General features: G+C 35.7%; 1 protein-coding gene across 2 annotated transcripts in view; it reads left to right on the top strand.

Annotated features, from left to right (window-relative positions):
- The window catches only part of CDH9 (cadherin 9), a 99,230-nt gene extending 81,106 nt beyond the window's left edge, over positions 1 to 18,124 (top strand). Inside the window, exons 6-11 of one of the 2 annotated variants that reach the window (XM_086898888.1) lie at positions 720 to 973; positions 2,243 to 2,379; positions 3,764 to 3,885; positions 14,011 to 14,128; positions 14,211 to 14,462; positions 17,178 to 18,124. In XM_086898888.1, the coding sequence (XP_086755014.1) occupies positions 720 to 973; positions 2,243 to 2,379; positions 3,764 to 3,885; positions 14,011 to 14,128; positions 14,211 to 14,462; positions 17,178 to 17,665 (1,371 nt within the window). In that variant the 3' untranslated portion in view covers positions 17,666 to 18,124. The remainder of the gene's footprint in view (positions 1 to 719; positions 974 to 2,242; positions 2,380 to 3,763; positions 3,886 to 14,010; positions 14,129 to 14,210; positions 14,463 to 17,177) is intronic. The other variant, XM_023920025.2, reaches the window with a different exon arrangement.
- Positions 18,125 to 19,183: the final 1,059 nt, after the last annotated feature.

Raw genomic sequence — 19,183 nt, 5'->3', positions numbered from 1 at the left:
GCCTGTTAAACAACTCTTTTTGATTCTAGTGTTATTAAATATATCAGTAACATTAATTGATAACTACCTATAAATAAAATCCTGATCTCTAGACATATTTGGAAACACATATACTTGTTTATGTATATGTATGTATGAACGTCCACCTACATAGGCATATATGGATATGCATGATGTAAATGTCACACAGATTGAAAATCAAGCTTCACAGATTTTCTTTTTACTGAGGAGCACGGAGACCAGGGACAAGTCTGCATTGCTCCTAGTGCCAAAAAGGAAAGATGGTAATGGGTAAAAGAAAGTAAAAAGAAGATAAATAGGACAGAAAGCATTTAAGAACTGGAATAATTGCTCTTTTTACTGCCAGTGAGATGAGACAAATAAGACTTTACATAACTCCTTTTTGTGGACTGAGTATAATTTCCCTGTTTCTTTCTTTCTATTTTTATATAGGCCAAAGCCTCCTGGTTTGTCTTTTTTTTCAGGATCCTGAACAATTAGTAGACAGAGGGATCATAACTGCCTTGCTATCCTGTAATAATCCTTTAATCCTTGTTTTTTTAATGCCCAGAATAAGACCTAATATACTCCATCTTGCCCAAGATGGATTCAAACTTAGAGCTTTTGCTCCTAAAGATGTTTCACCTTCTCACTTGGCATTGTAATACTTGCATTTTTTTTGTAAAGTAATGTGATTTTCTTTATTATTTGCTCCTCAGCATCTGGATTTTGAAAACAAGGTGTTATATACCCTAAGAGTAGAAGCAACCAACGCTCATCCTGATCCTCGTTTTCTTCAGCTGGGGCCATTCAAAGACACAGCTTTAGTCAAAATTTCTGTTGAAGACATTGATGAACCTCCAGTGTTCAGCAGACCCTGGTATTTAATAGAGGTTGATGAAGATGCCAAGGAAGGAAGCATTATTGGGCAGGTTGTTGCCCAAGATCCAGATGTAGCAAAGAATGCAATAAAGTAAGCCATTGCACAATATAAAATTCTTTAGATATGGGTCAAGTCTCATGCACAGAAAGTGATGAGAGTGCAAGGTATTTAGAAGCTGTTTGGGTAATTAAGCACATGGAGGTTGTTGAAAAGTGTCAAAGAGAAATTGTGAGCTTGTGAAGTCAAATACAATTAACTCGATGAGCGATGCAGACAATGCTTTTGAAGAACAGTCTATAGGCACCAGGTAAAAAGAAAGATGTCAGCATTTAATTGTCAGCATGCTCTAGTAGTTCCACCAAGCTGTTCATAAAATTATTCTTTTATACCATGTAAAACACTCAAAATGGTGTATTTCTGTGCTCCCTGATGCTTGATAACAGTCAGAGTTCTGTACATAACATCCACGTTCCATAGCCTAACTATTTAATGATCACAGTGTATTGAATAAGAAATGATTGCAAGAAAGTCATAACAATTAGAAGTAAGAGTTCAGTGCTGTGAAATTGCTGTAATTGTTACCAATCTGCTATTATTATCTGCAGTGACAAACACAGCAGTTAAATTTGTGTATTTACCATGCAAGTGATTATGAAAATTGATCTCTGCATTTCTGAACAAGCCTTCTATGTCCTGCAGCAGTATGCTTTGAGGTAGGAGGTGTGAGAGGAGGAAGAAAATAAAATCTTTTTAAGTAAAATATGTATAAAATTTCCATTTAAGCTGATAATGACTGCCAACTACTAGGCTGATTAAAAAACAGCTGTAAAATAAGTTTTTTCCTTGTTGCATAAGAACAAACCAAAAGCAATTATCATAAAACAAGATTTTAGGACATTCATCTTAGAGAACAACTAATTGAAAGATTTTTCTGTTGAGTTTTGTGGTTTGTGTCACACCTCAAAAATAAATTTTAAAAATTGGTACTTCCTTGTGTCTGCAATATGTGCCTTTTGGTGACACAGTTCTCTAAGAAATAATTAATTTGCAAAAAATCTTACCTAAAAAAGTTCACTTTTATGTAGTGTTCTAGGATTCACTTTATGAGCTAAAATGAAATTTCAATTATCAATCTGAAAACCGCCCACATAATAATTTGCTCTTCATCCTCCTCACAGTCTTAAAATTGTTTCTAAGTATTAGTAGCATGCAGGTAGGTAGCTGTGGGAAAGCTTAGGTTAATCATAAAGAAAACATTATTGATTAAGTACAGTTAAAATTAGAAAATTTTTAGAGGTGGCTGTGAGCTGGAGGCTGCAACACAAGATAGTGATGCTCAGTTTTACTGTATCTTGACAGATACTCTGTAGATCGACACACTGACCTTGACAGAATATTCAACATCTATTCAGGAAATGGATCCTTATTCCTCTCAAAGCCACTTGACCGAGAAGAAACTCCCTGGCACAACATCACTGTCATAGCAACTGAAATCAGTAAGTTGAAGATAAGACTTATCTCAAAAGAATATTTGAACTAAGAAAAGAACTAAATTCTACAGTTTCTATGACTTATCTTGTCTCATAAGTTTTGCTCTTATCCTTATATTATTGATAGACATCTTTAAACACACATATAAAACTCCAATTTTTTATATACATTTTGCCCATTTTAAAAAGATATTTAGGAACTCTCAGGTTCATCAAAACTATGTACAGTATACATTAGACAAGTTAAATGATTCCCTGAGAATTCACATCAGATAATTTGGTGCAGGTGTGATTCATTGGCTCTATCCCAAGCTAAGTCTTCAGGAATATCCTTGGGGAAAATGGCAAAAAAAGTCCCTGACATACAAATATGTTGTCACAATAACCTCTATAATTGGGAACAAATTACTCTTTACCTCAACTGATTTAACCTATTTCAGATAATGGCTTTGTTTAAAGCCAAGGCTAGGGAAATTCTTTGCCCTCCATGTCTGAAGTAAACCCTGTCCCTAAATCTTTCACCTGGATTCTTTATTATTCTGTTAGATACTTTTAGGTATGGGTGTCTCTTTGTTCTGAGGTGACAGTCATCAAAGGGGGAAACAGACACTGATTTTAGGGAAAAACTTTTCTCCCTTCCTTTATTCTCCTATAGATTCCCCTGGAGTCATTGTGCTTAAGAATCTGGGAGTTGGGTAATATGGAGAGATGAATCATACCGCCATTTTCAGAAAGATTTATATCTTTTATCTTTTCCTCTTAAATGATTGTCGTTTTTTGGTCAAACTTGTTCTACATCTTTAATATGGAAAGTGTGAGAATTCTCTCTGGCAATACCTTGAGTTTGGAGGTTTGTGAAGAGTAGTTGATGATCATATCCTGCATATGTCATTTTATTGTTTTGTTTTTTACAGTTGGGGGAGAAAGAACAACTTTTGGTTTGGGTTTTTCGTGGGTTTGTGTTTGTATGTGGTTTTGGTGGTGGTGTTTTAGACTGACACTGTTTTACTGCTTTATTGATTTAAAAAGATAAATGTTCTTAACAGCTCCAGCTCATGGAACAAGTTTTGCAGGAAATCCTTTGCTGAACTGATACATAGAATACAACGCCATAACAACCCAGTGATCTCTTTTTAATGCAAATCAATTTAAGCATACTTCATATTATTTATACATGCATATATATATATAAAATAGAAAATTTTTTCAATTATAAATAGGAATTTTATGTATATGTAATGTACGTAATCATATAATTAAATATAATTATTCATTGTTAGTATAATTATAAAAATTGAACATTTTTAATCTATCAGAAAAAATGTACTGGATTATCTTCATATATATATATATCACATTGTCTTGTATTATAAATATATTTCTTTTTCAGATAATCCTAAACAAAGTAGCCAGATACCTGTCTTCATACGGATTTTAGACATAAATGATCATGCACCAGAGTTTGCCAACTACTATGAAACATTTGTTTGTGAAAATGCAAAAGCAGGACAGGTAAACCAATACTTATATTTCCAAAGAACTTGTAAGGAAACTATCCTGCAGCACCATCATGAAGACTTCACAATATCTTAGGTTGAACAGCAGCAGACTAACCCATTCTCTTAATCTCTTATCTTCTACAGAAAATACAAGTTTATTCAAAAAAAAGACATAAAAGTAGAAGGATAATATCCTAGTACTATATTGTAGTATATAATAAAAAATGATACTTTAAGGTGTTTTTCCATTTCTAATATCAGAAAATATTTTTCAGAAAGAGGTTTGCGTAATGTTACAAAACGCTTTACACTGTTCATTAATTCCATTTATTTCTGGATTTTTATCATTGGCTTGGTTAATGTAGCCACACCTTCAAGTACATGAACCAGGAAAATCTTTACTATGTTTCAGTAAAGAAAATGTAAAAACCAAACTTTTTCAAAAAAAAAGGGCAATGCGACCATTTCTATTGTAAGTTAAAACTCAGTTTGGTATTGCGTTGAGTATGGTCAAAGGTCATGTATATCTCTTTCTAAACTACCTCAGCAATTCTGTAAAAATCAAAAAGAAGAGAAAGAAAAATTGAAGATAAAACAAAGTGATGATCTGGATTTGAGTAAGTAGATGAACCAACAGAGCTCAGAGCCAGCATATTACAGAAGTGTCTTAATATTGCTGCCATTATATATCATCTATTTATTATACATCTATTTATGCTAGCAATCTCAGTCAGTCTCTCAATTTTAAATCCTGTGAAAAAAGATTTTTAATTCTGAAAGTATTTACAAAATAACTGGATTTAGTAGAAGATATGGTACTTAAAGAATATCTCTCCAAAATACACTTGAGGCCATGCATGAGCCTCTTCTCTAGATGGATTCATTTTTGACTGGAAGAAAAATCTTGAGAACATTATTTTCACTAGCAGAAACATGAGTGGGTTCCTAGTATAGGAGAGAGAAGCCAGGATGAAGTCCTAAGAACAGCTTAATCTATTCTCATGTCCCACTAGCTTTAGGCTGTCATCATCCAGACAAATCTGGCTGTCTTCACCAAAAATATGTGGAAAGGATCAGAATGCATAATATTTTCTTTTTCTTTGGAGTACAGTGACGATGTGATATTCAAAGATTTTACAAAGATGGGTCATATGGATATGCATCAGGAACCATGATCATGTTTTACTTGATTTTCTGCCCAATGTTTAAATCACAGAGGCTTCACCGAATGTATCATGGATGGCACCTGAGATGAGTTTAGGTTTTCAGGTACAGCAGAACTCTATGCAGAGCAAGAACATGTAGTATATTAGCTGAAATTCAAGTAATGTTTTATGAATTGTTTAACAGAAAAAGAAAAAAAAAAAAGGGAGAAAAAGAGGATACAATAGATTGTTGGGAGACTTTTTCCAATTCTATTTTTCATTCATTACACAAAATATCAGAATTCAAACAAAATGGGTTAGAATGGCAGAGAATACTTTGATTAAAAAAAATCACTTCCCTTTGAAGTGGTATTTGACAATTTTTTCATTATTTTTTAAGGAAAGTTTTACTATTTTTCATGTACACTATATAAATAGATGAATATGCACATCAAAGGCACTGATGAATTAAATTAAAACAGTGGAAGGAATTATCATATCAGAAAAATGAAATAGAGTTTTTTTCACAACAACTAAGGTTTATGATCACATCATCCAGTGACATAAATTGCCACTTAAGAATACAGCTCAAGCCTTTCAGAAGGAGCAAAAATTATCCAAGCTTTTGGCTATTAGACCCATACAGTTTTAGTTTATGACTTATAAGCTGCTTTTTTCATATTGAATTAATTCAGATTATTCTAGCCATTAAGTTCAAACACCTGCCATAGGACCTAAATTCTGTTAGTGTAACAATGGCTCATTGTACAAGACAAAATTGAGGTAAATAAATCTTAAAATCTCAGTGTGATGACTGGCAGAAAAGTATGTCATGTATTTTAGTTGCACAACAAAAACAACGCTTAGAAATTAAGTTCTAATTGCAATTAATCTTATGCAATTTTTCCAACCAGAAAACACAGGATTTCTCATATATTTGAAGAAGTTCAATCCAGGCATGCTGGCTGTCAATTTCCTTAATCCTATTTCCATCTCGTCTAGAATACTTGATGAAATATCCATGGATGTCTGAAATTTCACTTACCTTTCTCATAAATTCTGTGATTACCTAACAACAGATATGACAGAGACTAGATAGATAGATAGATAGATAGATGATAGATAGATAGGCATGTTGTTTTTCAGACCTCCCGTACATCTAATTTATCAATGTAATTTCAGCAATTATTTTCCCTCATTGGAACAACCCCCAAAAATGCTAGAAGGAGTGTGCACCAAGGGTAGCTACAGAAAAAATGAGAGATTAGATTTGGTTTTCTATTTGTTAACAGTTGGGGTCCTCAGGAGAGGCACCTGAATTCATATCTGGACATTTACACATAATTTACTTAGTATTTCAGAAGATAATTGACTGCCTTCAACACAGAAGAGTGCTTAAAAATAGCAATTAATATAGAAATACGAACTTGAATGTTTTGGCCAAGGATGCTAAGTTCCAGACAACCTGTATTGCTCATGTCTAGCAGTCCCTGAAAAATATAAGAAAAACAGAAACATGTTCATTTAGTACTACTCCAACCTATTTTAGACATCACCTAAACCAGCTTTTTTATTATAAACATTATTGCTTCTTGACACATCACACCACTGATTCTACATCTGGTACCATAACAAAAGAATCAGACTGAGAAGATAAATATATATAGTTAATTTATTTATTTTTTTTTTAACAGGACCAGTTGTTAGTCACATTGCTTTCTAAGTCTCAGATGAATTAGAAAGCATCAGAATGATCAAAGATTGTTCTCTGCCACCAAGCAACATTACTCATTCTCACCATCAACAGATATTAGAGGCTTCACTCATTGTGTTTTTCAGATAGCCTTAGGAGAGTCAGAGGAAAGAAAATCCTACAGAGTTTCTCCTACTCTTTTGTCTCCAAACAACAATGGTATGACTGGAGAGAAACCTTATCACAAAAAGATTAATAAAAATCTGTGTTCATTAGGCTGAAACACATTTGTCACCCTAAGAATCTCATTCCATTAGCTAGTACACAGGCTAAAGAAAAGTAGGAAGCAGCCTTCCTCTCATGCAATTTAGAAACCCCTAATCCCAATGCCCCAGGGACTGTTGTGGGGCAGGATTTGGTACAAGTTCTCTCATGGCCTTGTCACAGGAACTAACTGGGTCTTTTTAGCTGGATTAGAGGATGAGTATTCTCCATGGAAACCAGGAGGATATACTTGGGAAGGAGACTGATTTAACTGAAAATTTTTTGGTAAAAATTTAGCTCCACAGTTTATTGCATAGCTTACTGTTGGCAACAATTTAACTAATTTCAACACCCATCAAGAAAACAACCTCAGTCACTATTTTTCCCCTCTGATGATATATTCTTTCCTGCCATTCACAGGCTTTCAGATATCAGAATGCATAAAGTTTGTTTCCTCCTTCAGATACCTGGCTGATTTTTCTTTTCATTACTCTCCTTACTCTCCCTCACTTTTTAAAATAGAGCAGAGAGACATCACTTTTTCTCAAGTGTGCATTGCTAATTATCAGTCATGACTTTTTATACATTGTAACTGCTTCACTAGGTAGACACCTTTTGGCCTATTTTAGTGAGAGACCCACGGTAGCAGTCTGTTTTTTAAGTAAGAGTGGAACTGACAGTTTTCCAACTTTTGATAAACATTCAGTCCTGCTTAAAAGTGCCAACACATTTGTGGAACAAAGCCAAGGTCTGCAAACCAACTGCTTTGCATTTCTGAAGTTTCATTAAGTGGCAGGCATCTATTCAAGCTTGTAGACGTGTGATGGAGGCTGTTTTCTGCAGCTAGCACCTTACAGGTGTATAGCCTAGAACTGTGTCTGTACAAGTGTGATCTTGTGACTCGAGCCACATAATGACAAAATGGACATCCACTGAGAGCTGGATTGATTTTGAAACACTCCTCTGGGCCATATCATCACATCTTTTCCATAATCTTCGTCCCACAAATATTTACACTCGCTCTTAGTAATGCATTCAGGGTTAGTTAGTGATTGACACTACCAGATCACACAGGGAGGAAAAGGTCAAGAGGAAGAAAGGATAGGAGAAACAAAGCTGTTCTTCCACCATTTCCCCATAACATTTGCTGTTATAACTGTTCTCATGATTGCCAAAAATAGTTTCTTTCACAGGATTTTTTTCCTCATAGTTTATTGCAGACAAAGTGGTGAGATCTTTCCAGATTCCTAGAGAAACATTTGCAGCACCAAACAAGTTCAAAACTTTCAAGAAAGCCGGTGCTTTGAGATCCAGACTTTTTTATCTCTTCTAAAAAATATTAGGCACAAATGTTAACATTTCCCAGACATTCCTCTCTCAAATGCTTAGTGATATTTTTAAAGTTTATTTTTCCGTTGTACAATAACCAGGTTTAACTGGTTATTACAAGCATGATATAACAAAAATGAAAACCCAAATGATTTAAGTGGATTAAAGGCCTGTTCCTCTCTTCTGTTACACACAGAAACAACAAAATTCAGAAGTTATTACTGTATCTCTACCTTAACAATATCTTTCTCCAGTGGTCTTTGGAAGTATAATTTTTATGCTGTATGATAATTGAGTTGTATTAAAACTTCAGACAGGTAATATACAGTACTGGCCATCTTTAAATTTTGGTGAAAGTGACATTATTTTTCACCATTTATAGTGAATTTTGAAAGAAGGAATTTTGAAAAAGAAAAATATTTAAAAATAAAATAACAACCACCAATATATTACTGTTCTGAAAAGAACTAGCAGAAGAATTCTTTGCAAACGTTCTGTTTGCCTCTTTGAAATGTTTAACCTGAAAATATATTGTATGTGCCCACCCGTGGACCTCATCTTGTCCATGTTTCTCCAAGGAAACCTTTCCAAGCATGTGGCTGTAGTTTTTAAAGAGTGTACCCTGGAGCCAAGGTGCAACAGCCATTTCTTTGCCTAACATGCCAAGCCAGCACACACTGAAAAGCCCATCTTAAAAGTGTCCAGATGGTGCTGATAAAGCTTAGCATTTGCTTTAATGGTTCCTATATTTCTTTTAAAGGCAGTCCCAAGGCTGACCTTACAACCAAAGCCTTCTACTTGTTCATCTCTCTGTGCATACAAACGCAACCTCAGGAACACTAACAGCATGCTCTGAAGTACACAGCGACCCTTCCTATTTCAGAATTCCCCCTCCTGGCTTCTACTTGCTTGCTGTCTTTAAAACAACTTGAATAGCAGCCTTTGCCTAAGGATGTATGAGATACGTATAAGGAATCTGTTCCTAGGCAGTCTGCTCACCCCCAACCACTTTTTCAGACATGAGTACAAATAACTATAAAATAGCCTGAACATAAACTACAATCACAGTTTTGACTGGTGCAAGTCATGGCCCTAAAATCTGATGCTGTCATCCAGGACAAAAAAACCCAAACGACATGAAACAGGATTATAATTGAACTGTTTCCATGCTTGAAAAAAAATTATTTCAGTGGGAAATACGGCCAAACCCTTTAGCAGAATCTCTCTCTTCATCATGAAAGAAATAAATAGAATCATGAAATCATACAAAGATTTGGCTTGAAAAGGACCTTAAAGACCAACTAGTTCCAAACCCCTTGGCCATGGCCAGGAACAGGATCCACTAGACTGGTTGGGTTTCTCAGGGCTCCTTCCATCCTGGCTAGGAATATTTCCAGAGATGGATCATTTACAGTGTCTCTGTGGGTAACTTGTTTTAGTGCCTCACTGTCCTTTGAGTGAAGAAATCCTTTCTAACATCTAATCTAAATCTTTCCCCTTTTAGTTAAAAACCATTCCCCCTTGTCCTATTCCCCATCTGCCTGTGTAAGAAGTCAATCTTCCTCTCTTCTATAAGCCCTCTTAAAGTACTGGAGGATGAGACAGTAAGATCTCTCTAGAGCCTCTCTTCTCCATGCTGAACAACTCCAACTCTCTCAGCCTATTTTTATAGGACAGGTGCTCCATACCGCTAACCATCTTTGTTCCCCTACTCTGGACTCAGTCCAATAGGCCCACATCTCTATTATGCAGATCTGAATGCAGTACTCCAGGTGGAATCTCACAAAGGAAGAGCAGAGAGGTAGAATTGCTTCCTTTGACCTGTTGGCCACTCCACTTTTGTTGTAACCCAGGATATGGTTGGCATTCTGGGCTCTAAGTGCACATTGTAGGCTCATGTCCTGCTTTTCATCCACCAGAACCCTCAGGTTCTTCTCTGCAAGGCTGCTCTCAATGACATCCTCTTCAACTTCGTGCTCTTGTCTAGGATTGTCCTGGCCCAGGTACAGCACTTTGGACTTGTTGAACTTTGTGAGATTCTCATAAATCTACTTCTCAAGATTTCCCAGGTTTCTCTGGACAGAACCCCTTCCCTCTGTTGTCAACTACACACTCAGACTTGTGTCATCTGCAAACTTGCTGAGAGTGCACTTGATCTCGCTGCCTACATCATTTATAAAGATATTAAAGAACATATGTCCCAAGACACCAGTCATTGTCAGAGCACTGGCAAAGAGCATGGCTGAAGAGCATTAGTCCCAAGATCATTAAGAAATGTTTCCATTGGGAATAATTCTTCTTGCTACTCATTTAACATTGTCAAACTGCTACAAGCACCTTGTCCTGATTATACAAGAGAAAACTTCATGTCAGTGTTTATGTTTAAATTTTCATAACCCTCAAAGGAAAATGACCCTTAAAAACTTCAGTTAACCTGTTAAGATCCACTCTAGAGTATGACACTGTTTTTTAAAATACACACAATTGCTTAGGCACATGCATTTGCAGTCCTCAAAATAATGACAATACTGCTGTATTTTCTAAATTCTACTCGTTCACGTGGGAAAGTATGAAAGAAAGAAAACAATTAGAATGGTTTTATCTTCTCTAAGCTTAATATGCTTGAAATGTATTTGAGTAAAAGTAATTTTCTTGAAATAACTCTTCCATCATAATCTTACAGCATCAGAGATATTGCTCTGAAGCCCTGATGAAGAGTGACCATAACTCAGTGTCCATAAGTGCATCAAAATGGGTGATTATATTTCCAAAATGAAATCATAAAATGTACACAAAGGAGTGCTAACTTTTTTCATATAAATATTTAAAAATAGCCAGATCGTTTTCATTTCCGTGGTGATTATTACTGATATCATTGTATTTTATTTACAGCTGTATAACTGAAAAAAAAAATCCTTAATTAGATAAAATTTCTAATTTCCTTTCACCTGCTCATCATTTGGAACAATTCACCTGCAATCATGGTTTTTCATTGTTCTTTTAATCTCCCATTTTTTCTAGTAGGCAAACAGCTGGTTCTCAATTTATGTTGCCAGTATTTAGATCAGGTAATAAGGCTGGGTTTCTTTCTTCTTCAGCCTTACCCTCAACAATAATTATTTGTTGCAATTAGGTTTCTCTGTGCCTGGTGCAATTGTACTTCTCCGTGTGATTTGCACATGAAGTGAATCAAATCTTACAAACACCCACTGATTACATCTCAAAAAAGACCTGAGATACTCAGCTACAATTTCTGATAGTTATTACAGCAGGATATTTTTTCCTTGAGTTCTTCAACAAGTAATTGTAAACTGCACAAATGTTGTCACATTAATTCTCTCTTCTCCCAGGTACTTTTCTATTTCTTCCATCTTTTCAAACTTGTGCTACTATGATAGGCAAATTTTCTCTTTTAAATTTGGTATCTTACCCCACTCAAAATGTTTTGGGTTTTTTTAGCAATATTTTTAAGCTGTGGAAAACTAAAATTAAACCAAATCCCAGTCTTGCTTTCTGTACTAACACTCCCAGAGGCAGATAACAGGAAAGAAAAAAGAATTGAACATTGGAAAGTTATTGACATAAACTGTGTTTTAGAAACACACTAATACTACACGGGATACTTCACCATAAACAAGGATTTGACTAATCTTGTGAAACAGCTAAAAATTTTAAAAAAATTAAAAATTGTAAGATCAATGATCATTAAATGCCTAAAAAGTTAAGAGATTTATACATGTAGTTATTATTCTAATTACACTTAGAAAAACTCCATAATCCTGCTCTGAGGATAGTCACATTGCTTTGTGCAAGGCTGATGTTCACAAATTACCTTTCAAATTCCTAAACATAACTCAAAAATAAAAAGAAATTATAAAAAATATTTTGTGCTTGTTTTAGAAGGAGGTGCTGGGAAGTGAATGAGCTAAACTCAGACCCTTCAACTGAATCTGTGCTGTGTTTTAAGTTTTGTTTGTTGTTTTTTTTTTTGTTTTGGGTTGTTTGAGGGTTTTAAAATGGATAAATTCCATTCTTTTTAAAAAATTAATATTTTTTTTAAATTTTAAATTCCATTTTTTAAAATAATTCAATATCATTAACTGTAATCAAAGTATCCCAAAGCTAACTAGAAAAAATGGGTCAAATATTCACAATGCAGTACAGTAGCAGCAGCAGCCTCTTTCGGAACAATACAACAAAAAGCACTTTAGTATATTTTGCAGCCCTATAATTTTTTTTGCCTAATACAGTGATCCATTCTGTGAGAATACCTTCCAAATACCTTCCAAAATTTAACTGTGTCCTCAAGTCCCACTCAATATACTCATATACTCATATACTGTTCAGAGACAGTATATAAGAAAAAGGAATTCCTTATCTGATTGGCACAAAGTTTACAGATCATATTAGTGCTACTTGTCAATTACTGTATTTCTGGAAGAAATCAAGCCACACCTTGTTTGGAAATAAGAGAAAAAGAAAGTCTTTTACAACAAGTAGCTTTGATATCTGTGGAATTTCAAGACACCCTGAGCACTGGAAACACCTGAAAACTCAAAACATTCATTGGCTCCCTCTTGGCTTTGAAATAACAATGTCTGACTGCTGAACACATTCTGGCTTTAAGTTTAGGTGCCATAGAAATTCACCTGTACTGACTTATACCATCCTCCACCTGATATAACATCATCCTGAGTTGCAGCAAGTTGAGATGTACTCCTACTCTTATGCCACCAGTTTTGTCACCTTGTGATTGAGTGCAAACCTGTCCTTGTAAGCCAAGGTGGACGGTGGTTTGCTCTCTAGTGTGACATCCACCAGGAAGGGCAAAGGACAGAACAGCCATTCACAGAGCTTTCTGGAGTTACTATGACTCATGCAGTGAGGCATGGTGTTAAATATTGCATGTCAATTCATAAATCACAGATGATCCCAGGTAACTATTCCTTCCTCAGTTCTGCAGCTGTTTTGTAACTGCTCTCTGTCAGTCTAGCGGCAGATAGATACAAAATGAGTCAATTTGTTAGCATTTATGTGTGTCTACGTAAACCTGAGTACACACATTTGCACGTTTTGATGCAACAGGAAAGCTTGTGGAATCCAGAGGTACTGCTGAAGCCTCTCTTTTTTCAGTCCACTCTCCTCTGATGCTATTCTGGCACTATTATCACTCCTTCCCAGCTGGGCTTGAGTGGCCTTGTTAGGGCAGCTATTAAGCTCCACAGCCAGAAGTTTCAATTTAGGAGGGAGCAGAGCTTCTCTTTTTATTACCCCAGGAGAATCGAGAATCCTGCCAGTGCAGTACTCCAATTTATCGCCAGGAGCAGATGAGGTGGACTGAGAATTAGACCCACTTAACAACCGGTTTACACAGTACTCTCCATCATTGCTACATGGAGCCACGGGAGGTTTATGGCTTATTCAGAAGGGCAAATGTTTCTGCATCACAGCAAGATACTGAGTACAAATCAAAGCACATGACTGTTCTACAGTGAGGACTGGACCCTTTTTCATCCTTTGTTATGTATTTAAACCATAAACCAAGTTGTTTACTGTAACCTCTACTGTGTGTATGTGGGAAACATTTGGCTTAGGACATCAGTTTTTGTCTTCAGATAGAGATTCATTGGGTTTTTACTGGACATGAAAAGCAGAGAATTGAAACATAAGATTTCTAAAAGAGCATGAAATACTCTTTTCTTTATAGCTCATACAGACTGTGAGTGCAATTGACAAAGATCAGCCTCCTCGAGGACACAAATTTTTCTTTGAGTTGGTGCCAGAATTTGCTGTTCACCCAAACTTCTCTGTCGTAGACAACAAAGGTAACTGCTGACCCTAACACCCCCCTCCCCAATATCACATAAAAATTCAGAAACATTTATTGATTCAGTGTTTCCATCCTAGATAACACTGCAGGAATTATGACTAGAAGAAACGGATACAGCCGTAGTAAGACGAGTACCTACCTTCTGCCGATCGTAATATTTGACAACGACTACCCGATCCAGAGCAGCACGGGCACGCTGACCATCCGGGTGTGTGCCTGTGACAGCCGGGGGAACATGCAGTCCTGCAGCGCCGAGGCCTTGCTCCTCCCTGCCGGCCTCAGCACCGGGGCACTGGTGGCCATTCTCCTCTGCATCATTATCCTGCTAGGTAAGTACCTCTGATGAGGTGTTTACTTTGCCAAGCAAAGATCAAGTCACTTTGAGAGCCCTGATAATCTTAAAACCATTACTCACATGACCCTGCAGAAAAATATCATCATTACTTTTTAGATGATTGTGTGAGAAGAGTGAGACTATGCTAGTTAGATTAAATGCAATTGAAAATACAGGGTCAGTTTTAGTTACCATGCTCATTTGAATAATGTTCGTGCCATAATCAGATCTTAATTTAGATCAAGAACTTCAAAATCATGTTTCTGAAGCTGAGTGCTAAGTTTTACAATGATTAAATGTTATGAATTATATTAACTATTTAATGATGAAAGATTTGGTTTTTTTCTGTTCAAAAAACACTTCAAAAGCATAGGATAGAATATTCAATTTCTTGCAAGTGATAGTGAGAGCAGCTGATTAAATAAGCGTGAGCACTGAAGTCAGATGAGTGTTTGGAAGATAGAAGCATTAGAAAGATGTCGTGACATACGAAAGAAGTAGAATAAATGCTGGCTCATTATCTGGTGTTTAGAACAAAAAAATTTCAACTTGCATGTATTACAAGACAAGTGCCATCACTGTTACTTTCCAATAAAACTCTGCAGAAAACCTCTTTCCTCTCCCACCTGTTGTAGCAAACACAGTTTGCCAAGGGGTCAGTGAGAAGTTACAGGTATCAGTTTATATAATTATAAGGGGATTTTTTTATTTTTGCAGCTTTTACTCTGGATTCAGGATAACTCTGTGATCCTCCTAATCTTTCCTGTGGGTATTGGAAGAAACCAGTACCTACGAAGTATATCTGTACTGGATTTAAGGGAGCGAGAATACTTGAGATCTGACAAACTGATAGATAAACTGATTAGGTTCAGGCAGTTGTTGCTGGCCTGGTCTGAGCATCAACACCCCTGGGTTCCCCAGGATATTGCCCAGGCATAGTCTGAGAGGCAGAACTGGAAGGACACCACTTTCAGGAGAAAATTACGGTTCAGACACTGCCAGACCTGGATCTTCACCTTGCATAGTTCTTAACACTGTGCCAACAAGCTCTGCTTCTTTAAAGCCACCCTGCACACCCCAACACAGAGCATGAAAAAAATGGAGCATGAAGCATATGTCCTTACTTATTCACAATGAAAACATTGCTCTGATTGGCTGCAGTGCTTCAGTACAGATTGAACAAGTCTGTACTAAATTTTGAGCTTATCAAAACTCAAAATGTGCCTTAGGGCCACAGCAATAGCACATGAGACTCAGAGGAGGATCAGGGACCATTGGTGTGCAGAACAAGTATGACCACTCTAGGACCCAAGGTAGTCCCTGCTCTACTTAGCACTACTGACATTCATGAAGTCAAAGAAACAGGTTGTTGTGAAGACTCTAAAGAGAATTTTTAGTCTGCAGCTAGTGTGATACTCAGCATCTTATTTAATTTTTCAACAAGGTATAGTGTGTTATAATAGTAGACTGATGTCAACATGCCCAGTCACCATAGGTGAGACATATTAAGTACCAGGCTGTGAAAGGCACTTCATAATAACCTTTCAGTGATATGCCCTTTTCTCCTATGTGGGGTTCTTAAACTTACTAAAGTGTGTAGTTTCTCATCTAGCATTATGAAAAGAAGGGCCTCTGTACAGGTACAAGGAAGAAAACCCAAATAAACCAGAATGGAATACCCATTATATGCACAAGATAATATCATGGCATGTGGAAGATCTCTGTCCGCCTCTCCCTACCTGCAGCATGTCCTATCTTATCTTTTATTCACCAGTACTCAGGTGATTCAGAGCAAAATCTTAGCTCCTAAGACTCAAAAAAACTATTCAGCACTGTTGTAATTTATGGTTCAGTAACCACTGTTATGTCTCATTGACAGATGGCTTCTCTTATTTACTGCAGCTACTGGAGAGAGAGTCAGGTTTTTAAATGCACTTAAGCATTGAATTGCTACTGAAATTAAAGCATTTAGACACCAGAATGTATTTACAAATCCTAACTTCATTCTTTTATCTCCCCTTATAGAGCTTCATTTTTGTATAAGTCCTTACCTCTTCAGAAGAGTTTTTCAACTAGCACTTCATAAACTAAAGGGGGGGTCATGTTTTTTTCAAAAGCAGCATTTAGTAACAAAGACTGGATTTCAATTTTTGCAGTCATTGAAGCAAAAGTAGTTTTGTCAATAATATTGGTAGCTTAAGGTCCTCAGATTCTTCTTTTCAGAGGGACCTGTAGATCCCATATTCAGAAGTGAATAATACACTTGTGAATACATAAATCACTAGCTTTCAAGAGTGTGAATAACTTTTGCCGAGGAGATTCAACTACATTTGATCAAAGGACCCTTTGCAACTGCCAGAAAGATGGTACTTACAAAATTTAAAAAAAAGTCAAACCTCAGTAAGATAATACTTTATGATATTGTTTCCTTTTCAACTTCAGCTTAGTTGTAAATTTCTTTAAAATATAAAATATTTTGATCAATTCTCCCATAGGTTTAAAAAAATAGTAAGTTTTTGACTGTTATCAAATCATGAATACTTTCCCTTATTAAGGGATCAAGCTGGATATAGATTTTATCACTATATCCCTACTAAAAATCCCATTCCAGCCTTAAAACATTTCCAGGTCAAAAGACGATGTAAAATTTTGGCTCATTTATTTATTTTTTAACTATCCATTTCTTAATTAATTTTTTATTTCCTTTTAGTATTAGTTGTTTTGTTTACGGCTCTCAAGAGACAGAGGAAGAAGGAACCCTTGATCATCTCAAAGGATGATGTTCGGGACAATATTGTGACCTACAATGATGAAGGAGGCGGGGAGGAAGACACCCAGGCCTTTGACATTGGTACACTGAGAAATCCAGAAGCAAGGGAGGAAAGTAAGATGAGAAGAGATGTTATCCCAGAAACAATATTTCAGATAAGGCGGACTGCACCTCTTTGGGAAAACATTGATGTCCAAGATTTTATTCATAGAAGGTTAAAGGAAAATGACTTAGACCCAGCTGCCCCTCCTTATGATTCATTAGCAACATATGCCTACGAAGGAAATGATTCCATAGCAAATTCACTCAGCTCCCTGGAATCACTTACCACAGAAGGCAACCAAGACTATGATTACCTCAGTGACTGGGGACCTCGATTTAAAAAACTAGCAGATATGTATGGTGGAGAGGACAGTGATCGAGACTGAGAAAGTAATCTGTGACCTGGTCCGTGTTAGTGGAATTCATGTCTATGTTCCTAGATAAATAAAGTGGCCTACTCTCTTACTTGGGAATAAAAACTTTACAAAAAATAGGTGTTGTCTTAGTAAGGGTTTGCTTAATCAATAAGTCAACGTGAATGAACATGAACGACTGAGATTTAAAAACAAACTCACCCTCTCTGCCTAGAAACCTCCAATGAAATGGTTTTATAGGGAATGAAAAGAAAATAAAAGGCTTTTTGCGCCTTTAATAATGACATGGAAACTCCATATTTTTAAATTGCTTTGCTTTATCTTTCCTACTATGTTGGATAGTGTGCATCTGCATTGTAACTTAATCTCAAAAATATACTTTAAAAAGATTAATATTACTGCCATATTTATTGAGTTAAAGAATGTCTGTGTGTGGATTCATCCTGATATTTTTATATCTGTATATTTATATTTTTGTATTTTTATTAAATAAATTAGAGTTTATAAAAACACTACCTACTCACGTACTTTGTATATCATAAAGAACTGCCCAATCTTTCTGAGCAAATGAAACTTGGTATTGTGCAATACTTCATTTTTGAATGCATCTTCCTATATCAGATTAGTGGTTGCAATGTACTGCGCAAGAACGATATGGAGATAGTGCTCTACAATGGGAATGCAGTGTAGAAAACAGAAGAAACTATTATGAAAAGGTGATTATAAATAAATGCACTCAGGTTTGCAATGTGTATTGCTATATGGCACAATAATACAGTTTCGCGATGAAACTCAGTCACACATACCTTCTTAAGTGAACAGATGACCACTGAGAGGACTTAATAGATAGTTGCCTGGGGATCTAAGGAGCTATTAAAGTTAATTGTGGTAAATGTGAAAACAATTTGTAATATACCTTCAAAGAAATTGAATAATTAAGCTAACATCAATAAAGAAAGGAAGGTTATTACATACTAATCTTGTTTTGGAGCTTTGAGACAATTAGAAAAATCAGGCATATTACTAATAGTTTCTTTTAAATTAAAGGGAGCCAAGAAATAAAAACAAGGTCTAAATAGTATTTTATTAAAGATGTTACTGTTCTAGTCCTTCAAAGAAGTGTGTACATTTGCATATTTCCTAAAGCCTTAATGACATTTATCAAGTATATATTTTTGTTTAAAATATATTTGCTGGATATGCCTTTATGCAATACACAATTTTTTAACAACACAGAATGAAAGGAATATAAGTAGATCACATGATCTTACAGAGTTGAAGGGTTTATCCTCATTTGTTTAAAAAAAGAAAAATATAAAACCTCAAATTTATGGAAAAGAAGATACGTTTTTCACTATAGGAAGTACATTATCCATAGCACTTCCATTTTTAATATTGACTTTAAGGAAAACCAACACTTACAGATGTCCAAAATATTTCAAGGTTTTCTCTATATTAATTAACCATTTTTCAGATCTTTCCATAAAGAAACTTAAGATACACATTGACAATATTATGTGTACTATTGAG

This window comes from Cyanistes caeruleus, chromosome 1, assembly GCF_971803275.1.
Source record: "Cyanistes caeruleus chromosome 1, bCyaCae1.hap1.1, whole genome shotgun sequence".
Classification (NCBI taxonomy): domain Eukaryota; kingdom Metazoa; phylum Chordata; class Aves; order Passeriformes; family Paridae; genus Cyanistes; species Cyanistes caeruleus.
Note: the sequence above shows the minus strand (reverse complement) of the source record. Positions and strands in the feature narration are given on the sequence as shown.